This window comes from Cavia porcellus, unplaced genomic scaffold (assembly GCF_034190915.1).
Source record: "Cavia porcellus strain 051 isolate PalLab524CR breed Dunkin Hartley unplaced genomic scaffold, mCavPor4.1 scaffold_9, whole genome shotgun sequence".
Classification (NCBI taxonomy): Eukaryota; Metazoa; Chordata; class Mammalia; order Rodentia; family Caviidae; genus Cavia; species Cavia porcellus.
In genome coordinates, this window is record NW_026947492.1 from 60,074,265 (window position 1) to 60,088,276 (window position 14,012).

The 14,012-nt window shown below is 54.2% G+C and overlaps 1 protein-coding gene across 6 annotated transcripts in view; it reads left to right on the plus strand.

Annotated features, from left to right (window-relative positions):
• Nucleotides 1-14,012, plus strand: part of Arrb1 (arrestin beta 1) — an 81,357-nt gene that overhangs the window by 57,635 nt on the left and 9,710 nt on the right. For all 6 annotated transcript variants that reach the window (XM_013145285.3, XM_013145286.3, XM_063256489.1 and 3 more), the window contains exons 3-11: nt 1,591-1,651; nt 4,824-4,868; nt 5,546-5,742; nt 7,028-7,087; nt 7,875-7,942; nt 9,642-9,777; nt 10,744-10,828; nt 11,250-11,322; nt 12,878-13,015. In XM_013145285.3, the coding sequence (XP_013000739.1) occupies nt 1,591-1,651; nt 4,824-4,868; nt 5,546-5,742; nt 7,028-7,087; nt 7,875-7,942; nt 9,642-9,777; nt 10,744-10,828; nt 11,250-11,322; nt 12,878-13,015 (863 nt within the window). The remainder of the gene's footprint in view (nt 1-1,590; nt 1,652-4,823; nt 4,869-5,545; nt 5,743-7,027; nt 7,088-7,874; nt 7,943-9,641; nt 9,778-10,743; nt 10,829-11,249; nt 11,323-12,877; nt 13,016-14,012) is intronic.

The window sequence follows — 14,012 nt, forward strand, 5'->3', positions numbered from 1 at the left end:
AGGCCACTTCTGGGATGTGGGTGACACAACTCTGTCCTCAGGAGCCCTCCATCCAAGTGGGAGTGGCCTGTCAGGAAAGTTCTGTCTGGCCTTTATGGGGGTCAGCTCTGTTGGGTAGAGCTGTCTGCTCATAGAAAAGTGTGTGTGATGAACAGAGGTCCAGCTGACTAGCAAGGGCCACAGGCCAAGGGAAGCAGGTGTGAGAGGCCCCTGGTGTTGCTTTGTTATCCAGGGCGGCTCCCAGGGCTGGTCCCCCTTTCTTTCCGCAAGCCTTGTTTTCCTCTCATTTCAGCAAATGAATACTGCCACATTCTGTGCCAGTCTGGGCCGAGCCTGGTGGGGCTGGGGTAGGGCATGTTGAATGAGTCAGACATCGCTCACAGCAGGTGGCGGGGCAGAAGCAGAGACGGATGTTTTCCATGCAAAGCGTGAGATACAGGGATGCCTGGGCTGCAGGGCCCAGTGTGGGCAGTCAGGGGTGCTTCCTCTAGGAGGGAGGCATTTCCAGACGAGGCAAGGTGAGAGGTGTTCCAGACAGGGCCATAAAATTGGACAGCCAAGTCCCCAGGTGCCAACAGGGAGCAGGAGTGGGAGTAAGGCTGGCGTGGCTGTGGACTGTGTCCTCGGAGACCTGTGCTGGGGCTTGGGAACTCAGACCCCTGGCTTGGCTTGGCACACAGTGCCATGGGGCTTCCCCGTCCTCCTCCAGTGCCCGCAGCAGTGCCCATTGCCTCTCACTGCTTCTTGTTGCACCACAATTCCATCTTGGATTCCTTCTCAGTCCAGGGCCCCAGGCCGCCCCAGCGGATAATCAATCAGAGTTGGTGTTTGGAATGAGAGCCATTTGTCGTCCTTACTTCTGGGCACTGAGGAACTGTTAAAGGGTTTTCAGACAGGGTGGCGTGGTTTGGTTTGGATTTCAGGACAGCCGTTCTGGCTGAGGTGGGGAGAATGCCCTGGAGTCTGGGGCCCGTGAGGCTGTCGGCGACAGGCAAGTGTTGCTGTGGGCATGGAGAGGGAGGATTTGAGAAAGCTGACGGAGGCCGAATCACCAGAATTGCGGAGCGGGAAGGGTAGGATGGCATTCTGATTTGGTGTTGAGAATTTTAGCTGGTGGGTTCTTCCTTGTGAGCTGACTGGGGCCCAGCTCCCCATTGTTTACTTTGTTGAGTGGCTTTCTGTCAGGTGCTAAAGAGCAAAGAGCCTGCATCTGTGGCCCTTCTGGACCCAGTGTCGCTGGCCCACAGTGTGCTTCCTGGGCCTTCTGAGACCCAGCTTTCCTGCTCAGCAGCCTCCTTGGCCGCTGCTCCTTTACCCTTTGTGGTGTTTGTCATGAAGGGCTCACCAGGCCTCATCTATAAAGTGAGGTCAATAGCAACTCTTTCCTAGGGCTTTGGAGCCAGATTTCAAATTTTCTAAGGGTTTGCTTTTCCTGGGATTAGAATTGGAGGGGGGCCCAAGTCTGAGAGGGTTTTGATAAGGGTTAGGGATGGGGCTGGGAGTTTCAGAGGTGCCCAGGTATCCTCCAGGGCAGGGCCTGTACTCTCCCTGGCCCACAGCTGCCAACAGCCCTGTGTCTCTCCTCCCCAGCTCACGGTCTATCTGGGAAAGCGGGACTTTGTGGACCACATCGACCTTGTGGACCCAGTAGGTGAGTCATGGAGGGCGAGGAGGGCAGAAAAGGGAGTGGAGGGAAAGGCTGGCCCAGGGCTCCGGAGGGGCCTGCTGTCCAGGACTGGAGTGGATGGCTCCTGCTTTGGTTAGCAAGCATCTTCTGAGCAACTGTTTCCATCATGTATGGGGCCCTGGGAGGAGACTGCGGGAAGGGTGGAGGTGACAATGGGGAAGTCATCCTGATGTGATATGGAGGGTGAGGGTGATGACAGCCGGCAGTGACTGCAGCTGCAATTATTATCTCTGCTTTTCAAACCAGGACAGTGACGCACAGAGAAGCTCCACAACTGGTTCCAGGTCACAGAGCCAGTCGGTACAGGGCCCAGATTCACATCTGATTTCCTGGCTCTGCAGAAAGACTTAGTTTTGCTGCCTTCTCATGGCAAAAAGTGGGGATGGAAAGAAAGCCTCTGGGCTTTGTGACCTGGGGACAGTTTTCACCTACATGGGGTTTCTGGGTCATGACTAAACTCACCTTCCAAGGTCTTGCTCGAATTCAGGGTTCCTTATCCTCAGAATTCTGACACCTGGGATTGGATAATCATGTGTTGGGGTCTGTTCCATGCATTGTAAGATGTGTGGCAGAATCTCTGTGCATTAGATGCCAGGAACACTACCCCGAATGTGGTTATGACAATCACAGACATCGTTGGAGCCAACAGCCCATAATCTCAGCTATTCAGGAGACCAAGCCAGGAATATCGCTTTTGGACATTGCCAAATGGCCCCTCAGGAGGCAGAATTGCCCCTAGTAAAGAACCACTGCTGTGCTTGTTAGAAGACCCGTGGCTCATTGCCTCTCCCCACAGCTAAGGGTGGGAACCCAGAATTATTACCCCATTTGATAGAGGGGCCCAGTGGGGTCAGAAAGGTTAAACTGTTGTTGTTGTTATTATTATTATGAAGGACATGGACAGTCAAAGTGATACCAAAGGAGGTGACAGGCTGGGAGGATGGGACTGAGACTGCATGAGGCCGAGTCCAGTGAGGAAAGTAGAATGTGTTGTTGGGACATAGTTCCAGAGCGTGTGGCCTTTCCTCCTGTCCCTGGAGACTGTCCTGGGGTCAGAGGGCAGCAGCAAGCCTCATGGGTTCAGAGCATAGTGGTAGGAGAAGACCAGTCCAATGCTGAGGCTGGGGCCTAGGGGTCCCTGAGAAACCCGTGTCAGGAAGATGTGTGCAGGACCAGGAAGCTGCAGAAGGACCAGCTTTACTTCAGGCCCCTCTTCTTTGTTCCTGGGCAGGACAACCCCATTTTCCTTCTCTATCCCTGTTGAGGACACCACATACTGCAGTGTCTTCTGAAGCTCGGTCTCCTCTATCAGTCACAGCTTCTGCCTGAACTGGGCCCTCAAGGCTGTGGTCTGCTTCAAGATGTCATTTCCAAAGGCCCTAAGGCCCACCAGCATAATGTACTGCCACTAACCTGTTAAGGACAGCACTGGAGGTTGGGGACAGCGAGGGCAGGAGGGGAGCAGCTCCTCAGCACACATGGGCACCTGAAAGCAACCACTTCCTACTGGTCTCTGCTGGCCCCTGGGGAGGTTGATTTCATGACACATGGTGAGGAATACTGTATTCATCGTGGCGTCTCCCTCTAGCTTGATCTGGTCATATCTCTTTATGCTATAACTACTCCCAACAGATCTGGGCACCAGTCCAAGCCCCCTGGCCTAGCTGATGGGACTTTGTGATCTTTCCTGGCCTCCAGAATCTGTGTTCCCTGGCCTCAGAGTCATGCTGTTCCCTATGCCTGCCTCGTCCCACTCCTTAGTCACCCAGTCAATGAGGCTTTTTAGTCCTGTGAGGCCAGGCTGCAGCTTTCCTCCCCCAAGCAGCCTCCCATGACAAGCCTGAAGGAGTTCCCTGCACATTCCTGGGACTGTGCATGGACTTACCACTGAGCCCTAGCACCCAGAGCAGGACATGACCCAGGGGCAATGCCTACCATAAAAGGAAGGACAATGCCTGAGCGAGTCCTGCCAGCCTGTTGGACATGCCCTGACCAGCTGTCCCTAGATCTGCCCAGAATGTGTTGGGTTGGGACTCTTCCAGGTACTGTGCCTGAGATTCCCTGAGGGGGCAGCTGTGCAGGCAGGGAGGTGGCAGCAGTGTAGCCAGGGCAAGAGAAGAGTTTGGCCAGAGATGAGCTGGTGATGCCAGGCAGAGGAGTCCCCAAGCCCACATTCCTGGCCTCCTGGGCTGAGAAAACATCTTTTGCATCCAGGTTGCCACTCTGCTCCCAAGGGCAAGCCTCAGGAGGGACATGGGGCCCATCTCACACTCCACTGTGCATGTCTGTGCCAGGCTCTGTCAGGCCCTTTACACCTGTGACACGTTTTACACATATGTACATTGACATGAGCTACCCACGTTTCCTCACATGAGCCCCCAAAGCAGGGGCTACAAATCACAGCTTCCAGTTCTCACATCCAGGGCATCTTAAAAACCCAGCTCTGTTCCTAGGTATTAGGCCGGATTTGTCTACTGGCCAACCTGAGTCATCTCAGCTGAGGCCATTTATGCCTTAGCCTGTTGATGGAATACAGCCATGCATCACTAAATGACGGAGACACTGTCTGAGAAATGTGTCATTAGGTGGTTTTGTTATTGGGTGAACCTCATAGGGTGCATTTATACATATTAAGGTGAGCACGATGTCACTAGGTGATAGAGTTGTGGGGCCATGTCCTATGTGTGGTCCTTTGAAATGTTACACGGCCCATGAGTGTGTCTGTGCAGAGCTGGTAATGGCTCGCATGGAGGGGCACACACCCTGCAAAGGGCAGTACCCAGTCTAAGGAGCACGTACCGCACTGCCGCTCTACAACTCACGTCTGGCTTCTGAATCCTGGAGTACAGTTGGTCCTACGGGTCTGAGACCTGGATTATTCTTATTAACTGATGAAGAAACAGAGAAATTAAGTAACCTGCTCAGAGTCAATGATTGGTGTGAGAGGACAGAGTCCGGGGCCTGGTAGAGGCGGGGCTGGGAAGTCAGGTGTCACTCCCTGGGCGCAGGCTTTCCTGTGTCTCTCCTGAGGCTTTTGAATGGACAGGTGGCCGGGTTTGGAACTGAGCGGATGCTGAGGGCTCAGGGGTTTGGGAGATGAAGGTGGGAGAGTCAGCTCACTCTCTGTCTCCTCTAGATGGTGTGGTCCTGGTGGATCCTGAGTATCTCAAAGAGAGGAGAGGTAGGCTGGGGTCCCCTCCCCTTCCTTGCTGACCTCAGACTTCCAGAAAGGACATCAGATAATCTTATTGCCTCTGTCTGCCCACCCTGCTAGTGCCCCCCACCCACCGCGGTGAATACCACGGCAAGGTGGAGTGGCCTCCTCCAGCCCGGGAGACCTGGTCAAAGCCTAAACGCTTTTCACCTCTGTCATGCCCATAGCAAGGCTGCTGGTGCCAGCAGCTCAGGGCCCAGGGTTCCCTCTCAGAGAACAAAAAGGTTGAGGGATTGTCAAGGTTACTGGGGAGACAGAAGCAGCGGGCAGGACTGGGACGGGACCCTGTGCCTCTGGACACTTGTTCTCTGTCCTCCGCTGCCCCTCTGCTCCCAGCCCATGCCTGCTGCTTACTGCAGCCCTCTCTGTACTGTCAAGCCATTCTCAGGGCTTCTGGGATGGGTGGGGGGAAGATGGCCCAGCAGACACCCCCACTTCCTCCCAGGAGCCGTGCCATGGGCTGCTCTCCAGGGGCCACAGGTCCCCAGTACCAGCTGCTGAGGGGACACAGCATACCCTCCCCACAGGACCTAGGGACAGGCCTGTGGCCTCCAGCGGGCTGATGCCCAGGACGGCAGCTGGTACACTGGGGAGCCTATGTGCTCCCACCCAGACCCCTGATCAGTGCCCCCTTCTCCCCACAGTCTACGTGACACTGACCTGCGCCTTCCGCTATGGCCGGGAGGACCTGGATGTCCTGGGCCTGACCTTTCGCAAAGACCTGTTTGTGGCCAATGTGCAGTCCTTCCCGCCAGCCCCTGAGGACAAGAAGCCCCTGACACGGCTGCAGGAGCGTCTCATCAAGAAGCTGGGCGAGCATGCGTACCCCTTTACCTTTGAGGTAGGGACTGCTTGCCTGCCCCTGCATTCAGAAGTGCCAGTGGCAGGGGTTGCTCAGGGCAAGCACTTGGGGGCTACGGGGCCAGCCGTGCTGGTTACCACTTCACCAGTGTGCACCTGAGTGCACCCCGACACTTGTCCCTTTTTCTCACTCACTGGTAGGTGTTTTTCTCTAGCTACTGCTGGGCCTGTCACCCTTACCTGTGGTTACTTCCCAGACTCTACTGAGCCCACATTACTGGTGGGAAAACGGGGTCCAGGGGAAACTGCAGAGAAGAAACAAACTTTCTGGCTTTCTTCTCTGGGTTGCCACAAGGTGTCTCCCTGCAGACCAGCTGCCCACTTGCCCAGCTTCAACCTCCTGCCCTGCTGTCTTTTGTTGTTTTGTTTTGTTTTTGAGACAGGGTCTTGCTATGTAGCCCAGGCTGACCTTGATCCTCCTGTCTCAGCCTCCTGAGGGCTGGGATTACAGGTGTGTGCCACTGTATCTAGTTGACTTTACAATTCTGAATTTTGAAATTTCTTGTTTCTTAGACTATATGATTCTATGGTTCAGTGCAGTCCCCTCCCTTTCGCTGAGCATTTGAGCATGGAATGGAAATACAGTCATCTTGTAGCTATATTAGCTTCCTAGGGCTTTTGTCACAAATACCACAACTTGGTGATAATTAAACACATGAGTTAAGACAGCACGACTTTATGATATTGAAGTCCAGAAGGTCAGATGTTCACAGTGGGTTTGATGGGCTAAAATCAAGGGCTTGCCAGGTGTGATCCTTCTGGGGGCTGCAGGGGACAATCAGTGTCCTTGTATTTTCCACCTCAATTGCCATGGCTCGTAGCCTCCTTGTCCCTCTGCTCCTCGTGGCGTGGGCTCCTCCTCTGAGCATTGTGGCTCTGACATCCCTTCCCTCTGGCACGGACTCTTCGCCAGCTTCCTGTTTGGTCTTGGATGACTCTGGAGATGACTTCCTGCCTCAATGTCCTTAACATATTCCATCTGCCAAGTTCCTTTTGTTCAGTAGGATATCAGAATCCCAAATTTGGGGGATTAGGACATGGACATCTTTGGGGGACGATTATTCTGCCTATCACAGCAGATGCAGGGGTCTCTGATGGGGGAGACACGGCCTATTCTAGGGGCTGCTTGCCTGGTCAGGGAGACATAGCCTGTCCTCAGAGACCCTACTGTGACAAGTGTGTGGAGGAGGCCAGGGTGTGAGATGGGGCAAGGGCAAGGCAGTGGTGGCTCTGACAGGGCCGGATTCTGTCTGTCTTCTGAACAGATCCCTCCGAACCTCCCATGCTCCGTGACGTTGCAGCCAGGGCCTGAAGACACCGGGAAGGCAAGTTGCTCCAAAGAGGGCCCTGTCTGGCTCCAGGGCTCCTACATCCCCAGGTTCCTAGATTTTTCCCTAGGAAGTGCTGGACACACAAGGCCCCCCACTCCCACGGTTAAGCTTCCTTGGGTCTAGGCCTGCTGGTACTCTCTTGCACAATTGGTCTCTTAGACAAGGCTCTGTGCATGCTCGGTTCCACCCCCGCATTCAGCGATGTGTCAGAGGCTCTCCTGACTCACTGCTGCCTGCCCTAGTGTTGGCTGCAACAGGACCAAAATGCTCTAAGGACCTTCACTTGGGCTCACACAGTTCCATGCTGTGTCATAGAAGGGAAAACTGAGGCTTAAGAGACGTAGTACCACCACTGCCCAGGCTCCAGACCTCAGGGCCCATTTCCTCATCTTAAAGGCAGAGACAACAAGATGTTCTGCCTGTGCTGTTAGGGGAGGCGGAGAAAGCCCCCCAGTGCAGGGTATGTGCCCTCTAGGAGCCCCAGCCATGCTGCCTATTGCTGTTTCTGGGTGCTGCTTGGATGAGGATAGCCACTGGGATAGGGGACAGAGCCCTGCGAGTAGCACCCAGCTAGGGTGGCTTGGGGTAGCAGTCAGGGCTGGCAGGCCAGTGGGGAGGCAGTGCTGACCAAGGATTTGGGAGTCACACTCAGGAGGGGTTGGGCCCCGGGAGCTCCTGTCCCCAGCCAGAAGCCTGGTTTGCATAATGGGACGCTGGGTCAGTCACCTGCTGGAGGCCTTGTGTCCCCAAGACCCTGGGATCAGCGCTGTCTTCTTCACAGGCCTGTGGCGTGGACTACGAAGTCAAAGCCTTCTGTGCAGAGAACCTGGAGGAGAAGATCCACAAAAGGTGTGCAGGCACCGGGTGTGGAGAGGGAGGGGACAGCCAGGAGGGGCGAGTCGGAGGAGGAGCTGAGTCACCGTGCCTCAGTGTCTCCTTTATAGCACACCAGCAGCTTCCTCCTCATCCGCCAGCCTCTAGCTCCTCACCTCTGGACTGCAGTCTTTATATTTTTGGAAAAATCCCTAAATTCAGGTTGTGCTCTGTTGAGCTAGATGCCCTTAGGCCATCTCATTTCCGGTTTCCTCCTGGGAGGCTATGGGTGGAGGCGGGGCCTGTGTGTCCAGGAAGCCCCTAAGCAAGGGATGGAAGTGAAGACGAACCACTCGGGACAGTTGGGGGGCCCAGGCCTCAGAAAAAGGGGCGTTCCTGTGGCCCAGAAACAGCTGGCCCCTACTCCTGGCTGCCTTCCTGGGTTAGACCCTGCCATCTCCTGGCCAGCTGGCGACTCCGCCCAAGGATACCCCTGCATCTTGCGGCAAAGGATACAGCAGCGTCTCAGGGAGTGGGTTGTTTGCCACCTTGTGGCTACTGGAGGTACCGCAGGCATTTCTATCCACAGCCTGGGCCTCTGGCTGAGATGTGTGGGGAGATGAGACCTTCCTCTCTTTTGATTCTGTGTCCCATTATCTTCCTAAGACCTCAGACCAAGGAGAAGGGTGGGTGCTGTGGGTTGCTTCAGGGAGCTTGACCAGAGCGAAGGAGCAGAGGCAACACTGAGAGCCACCATCCTCACTCTACCTCCAAAGTGGTAGTTAAGAAAGACCACACCAATGATTTCCTGGGAATGGTGACGTACTGGTAGTACCTATCATTTCTCAAGGACCCATCATGTACCAAAGATGCTCAAAGTCCTGGACAGACATGGATTCATTTAATTCTCATGACAGTCCTAAGACGTAGGTCCTGCTGATGTCACTGTTTTACAGATGAGGAAACTGAGGCACAGAGGAGTGACTATACTCAAGGTCATATAGTTCCAGAGAGTGGGGGTAGCTTGGAGAGATGGGGATGCCAGCACTCCCAGCGTGCCACCGAGATGGTCTCGCTGAGTCCCTGTCCTTGCCTGTCTCCCCAAGTCCTTGCTTCTCCCTGAGTCCTGTCACCCTTCCTGGGTTCTTCCCATCTGGGAGCCTTTGTTACCTCACTGAGCTGTGTCTTCCCCGGCTAACACTCCCTAGCTGGGCCTGCACCCCCTCACTGAGCCCAGCACCTTCCAGAAACCTATTTCTTATGGGACCCCTGTCCCTTCTGTTTTTTTTTTCTTTTTATTTTTTCAGTGCTAGAAATGGAAGCCAGGGCCTCACACTGGCTATAATCCCAGCCCCATATTTTCACTTAATATTTACTACATGGCAGATACTGTCATAGGGGCTGAAGATACAGCACTACGTCCTAAAGGAACTTTATTGTTAGGTGACTCAGGGATGTGGGAAGTAAAAGCAGTCCTTTCCTTACCATCCTGCTGAGTTCCTAGACACAGACCCAGATGGTGTGTTTCCATGGGGTGGTTGGGAACAGAGTGGGCAGCGAAGGGCTGGGGCCAGAGGGTGCCAAGGCCCCAAGACCATTCTTTGCAGTTGGCTGGATTCTGAGGTGAAGGGGAGCACCGGCAGCCTCTTGAGCAGAGTAGAAATGTAGGAACTGCAAAGACAGGGAATGGAGGTAGGTGACTCTGGTCATCTTTCGCACTGTCCATCTCCATTAGAAATTCTGTACGTCTGGTCATCCGGAAGGTTCAGTATGCCCCAGAGAGGCCTGGCCCCCAGCCCACAGCCGAGACCACCAGGCAGTTCCTCATGTCGGACAAGCCCTTGCACCTAGAGGCCTCCCTGGATAAGGAGGTAGGAGCTGGGACCTGGCAGGGGTGGGGCTGCTCTCCCAGATCCCCTACTCCTGGCCTTGAGGATTCCTCAACCACGAGCCCACACCCCAGTCCTTGGGACTATGCAGCTTGGGGAACGGAGGTCTCTCTTAAGGGTTGGAGGAAGGCTCTTGGGGCCTAAAGGAATGACAGAGGTAGACATGAGCCTGGGGGTTCAGCTGACTTCAGAAGGAAGCAGTGTGATTTTGGAAGGGTTCTGCCCATCTCCTCTCATATCCACCAACTTTGAGCTTCAACCTAAATGGTAAAGACCAGCCAGACTGGCAGAGAAGGGGAGAGTGGGCCCATGGACTCCTTGTAATAATCCTTCCTAACCCTGAGCCATGAGACCACAAATCCTGCAGAATGTGGGGAACTCTAAATAGCCAAATGAGACCTGCTGTGAGCTCAGACAGGCCCCTCCTGGGTGTGGGTACCCTCTCCCTCCTGGGGGTAGCTGAGGGCAAATGCTGGGTGAATGCAGTTAAAGGCCTTCAGTGAGAAGGATCCCCTGTGCACACAGCTGGCCCTTCCTTCCTTTGCCTGACTTCCTCTTGTGTCAACCCACTTGGCAGGGACTTGAGACATCACTTGGTCCAAGTCCTATTGTACCATGGGAGAAACTGAGGCTTACATAACTTGTCCAACATCACACAGCCATTGTCATCACTATTGCTTTTATTGTTATTGTCACTATTGGTGACCAGATCAGGAGCGGAGGCAGGAATATCACCTACTTCAAATATCTTCCAAGAGTCCCCCAAGGGATTGGAAGGCTGATATACTTGGTGGCTTCTGTGCCCCCTTCATACCAGTGGCTAATGAGCTTGGGGCAAAAGTTAGAATAACTAAGGTTTGGGGAACCCCAGGAAGGCCTTTTCCCTTCCCCTTTACCTTAAAGTCTGGTATCTTCCCAGCCAACGCTCCCCTTTCTGCTGCCTCTCAGATCTATTACCATGGAGAACCCATCAGCGTCAATGTCCATGTCACCAACAACACCAACAAGACTGTGAAGAAGATCAAGATCTCGGGTACCCTGGGGAGAGAGTCCGCTCTGGGGGTGGTTGGGATGGGGAGCCCTCCCAAGGGCTGAGGTAGCTGAATGCTTGCCTCTTGCTAAGAGCCTTGCAATACCTGCCAATAATAACTCCTGAACCCGGCCCAGCTCTGGGTTAAGTAGGGACTTTGTAGCTTGTGCCCCAGGCTCCTCATGGCCTTCTGATCACGTCACTTCTTCTGGGTTCCCTGGACTCTGGAAAATGCCGTCCTTGAAGGGAAAACTTTAGGTTAGGGGAAGGAATGGATGTTTTGGGGGCTCCCCTTCAGGTGGAAAGTAGCTCTGGCCATTGCCCAGGCTGAGCACTGCCGCCTGGGGAGGCCGGAAGTGCCCCCTGGGGTTGCCGCTTGCTCACGTACTTCCTCCCTTTGTGCCCGTCCCCTGCCCCCTGCCAGTGCGCCAGTACGCGGACATCTGCCTCTTCAACACCGCGCAGTACAAGTGTCCTGTGGCCATGGAAGAGGCTGAGTGAGTGATAGAGGCTGGGCCTGGGGCTGGGTGGGAAAAAGCAGCTCTGGGTCCAGCCCCAGCTCCGGTGGCCCTGCTCACTTGCAGAAGGCCGGGCCTCAGGCTTCCTTGCCACTTGCAGTAGATGTTCTTGAAGAACCTTCCAGAAACCATCCACCTGATTTAGCTGCAACATAGTGCACACTACAGTCAAAGAAACCCAGCAAGATTTGACAAGAGCTAATGCATGAGAGGGAATTGGGTTTTCAGAGAGAATCACCAGACTGTACCAGAAACTAAGGTGAAAGGGAAAACTTGGGTCTGAGCTTCCTGGGAGGCTCCAGGTACACAGCTTTTCTTGTCTGGTAGAGAAGCCATCCAGCTCCCTGGGTAGAAGGGTTGTGTGTAGGATGGCAAAGAATAATTTTTCAAAAACTATCCACATTTAAGGAGAGCCACTGTGGTTGAGCGTAGGCAGACTTGTCCTGAGCACAGTGGGTGCTAAGAGGCTGCATCTCAAGTAAAAGGTCTTTACTACCTGAAGGAAGTACACGCGTTCATTAGGAGACCCACACTTTTTAACCTGGCCTTAAAAACTTTTTTGGGGGCAGTTGCCCTTTATGTAATGTTACTTGAATATGTGTATATATAATTGCACTTCGTATTTTTTGCCACGTGAAAACATTTTAAAGTGTCTTTGAGATAGTTTTCAATTTCCTATAGATAATGCATTGTAATTAGGTCAGATGTTCCCCTACTATTAGATGTTTCTTATATCTGCTGTTGATTAAGAAGAATCCCTCCCAGCTGAGGTGTAGATTCTTGCTGAGGGATACAGTGAAGCGAGCCAGAGTCAGGGCAGCTTGTGGGCTCTCCAAGGGACCCTGCAGCCCGGGGCGGAGGGCGGGGGGTGAGGGCGGGGAGCTGCTCACACTCAGAGTGTGCATAGGCTGCTTCTCACAGAGGCTTGTGGGGCTGAATAGAGTCAGAGGACGGGACATAACTGTGCTCACAGAGCTGGCAAGGGGCAAAGCACGGTGGTTTCAGGGCCAGCCTACTGGTTGCTGCACTGCAGTTGTCTTGGTGAAAAGGGAGAAAATTAGCAAAGTGCAAAAACAAGGACAAATTGGACCATCAAAACAAATTTTAAAACTCAAACGATTAAAATGCCCTGTCCATGATGGATAGATGTGCCTGCATGAGGAGGTAGCAGTTGCCATAAAGCAGTGAAGTTTTGATTGTAGGACATAGGGAGTGGGTTCTGGGTCTCTGATGGCTTCTCTCGTGGCTTCTGTATAGCTGTGATTTTTAAATAAGTGTACGCTTAGCACTATGCTGTTTCCAAGCCCACGATCAGTCCTGTTTGTGCATGAGGTAGATGTGCCTCTTTTGGGTGGCAGTGGTCTCTGCATCAGAGCTGGGCCTGGTACACACAGTCCCTACATTGGGGGAGAGGGGAACAGGTTGGTAGAGGGAGGTTTGGGCAGGGCCAGGTGGGGTGTCCTGGCTGGGTTGCGACTGAGGCTGGAATTGGTGTGGGGAGGGCCATCTACATGCCTGCCTCCCTTCTTCACAGTGACACAGTGGCACCAAGCTCTACTTTCTGCAAGGTGTACACGCTGACCCCCTTCCTGGCCAACAACCGGGAGAAGCGGGGCCTGGCCCTGGACGGGAAGCTGAAGCATGAGGACACCAACCTGGCCTCCAGCACCCTGTGAGAACCTGCCCTCCTAGTCCCAGCTCCTGGACATGAGTCCCCGCCCTTCCTGATCCCGTTTGTGCAGGGTCAGGTTTGCCTCTCCCAGGGCTGTCTGCAGGAGCCTGACCAATCGGGAAGGTTGTTCCCCTACTCGCACCCACCTAAGAGGACTCAGAGAACAATGGGGACCCTGCACCTGGCTCCCTTAGTGTCCTCAGTCAGAGGCAGTGCTCCTGAGGCTGGAAGGAAGGGAGTGGCTCCTGGAGAGGTGATGGCGTGATGGGCAAATGGGAGGGCTTGGGGGATCTGGAGAGACCAGGCCTTTTTTTTTTTTTTTTTTGTACTGGGGATAGAACTCAGGATCTCGAGCTTGTCAGGCAGGTGCTTATACCATTGAGCTAAATCCCCAGCCCAAGACCAGCCTTTGAGCTGGATGGTCCAGGTGTGGGGTACCCTCCATGTCAGCAATCCCAAGGCTATCTGGTTACTCCTAACTTATGGGAGTCATTAAGCCAAGGGTGTGAGATCCCTTCTTCACCCTCCCTTCTGAGCTCTGGCCTTCCAGTGGCCACCTCGGCAACACGCTGCCCCCTTCCAGCCCAGACTCTATGCCTATGCCCATCTGACCATCATCCCAGTGTAGGCAGCCCCCATCACTCAAGCTTTTTGTCTCCTTCTCTACCCTAGCTTAAATCCTCCCTGTCTGTATGACCTGGTCAGGCACAGCCTCCTTGGACACGGCTTTTCTGACACTTTCGGCTCCTACTGCCCTCACCCTCTGAACTCCCAGCTGGCCCTGTGTGACAGCGGGTTGTCGGGCACAAACATGGGGAGAGAAGCAAATTCCAGAAAGGGCACTTATCACCCATTCCTCACTGTGCTGTTGGGACAGGGCCAGGAGGAGCTGACCAGGGTCACCCAATAATGGGTCTTACAGCCACCGCTGGGAACCAGGGCTCTGAACCACTAGGCTGTGTGGGACATTGTGGCTGGGTACCCCAGGAGAAGAATG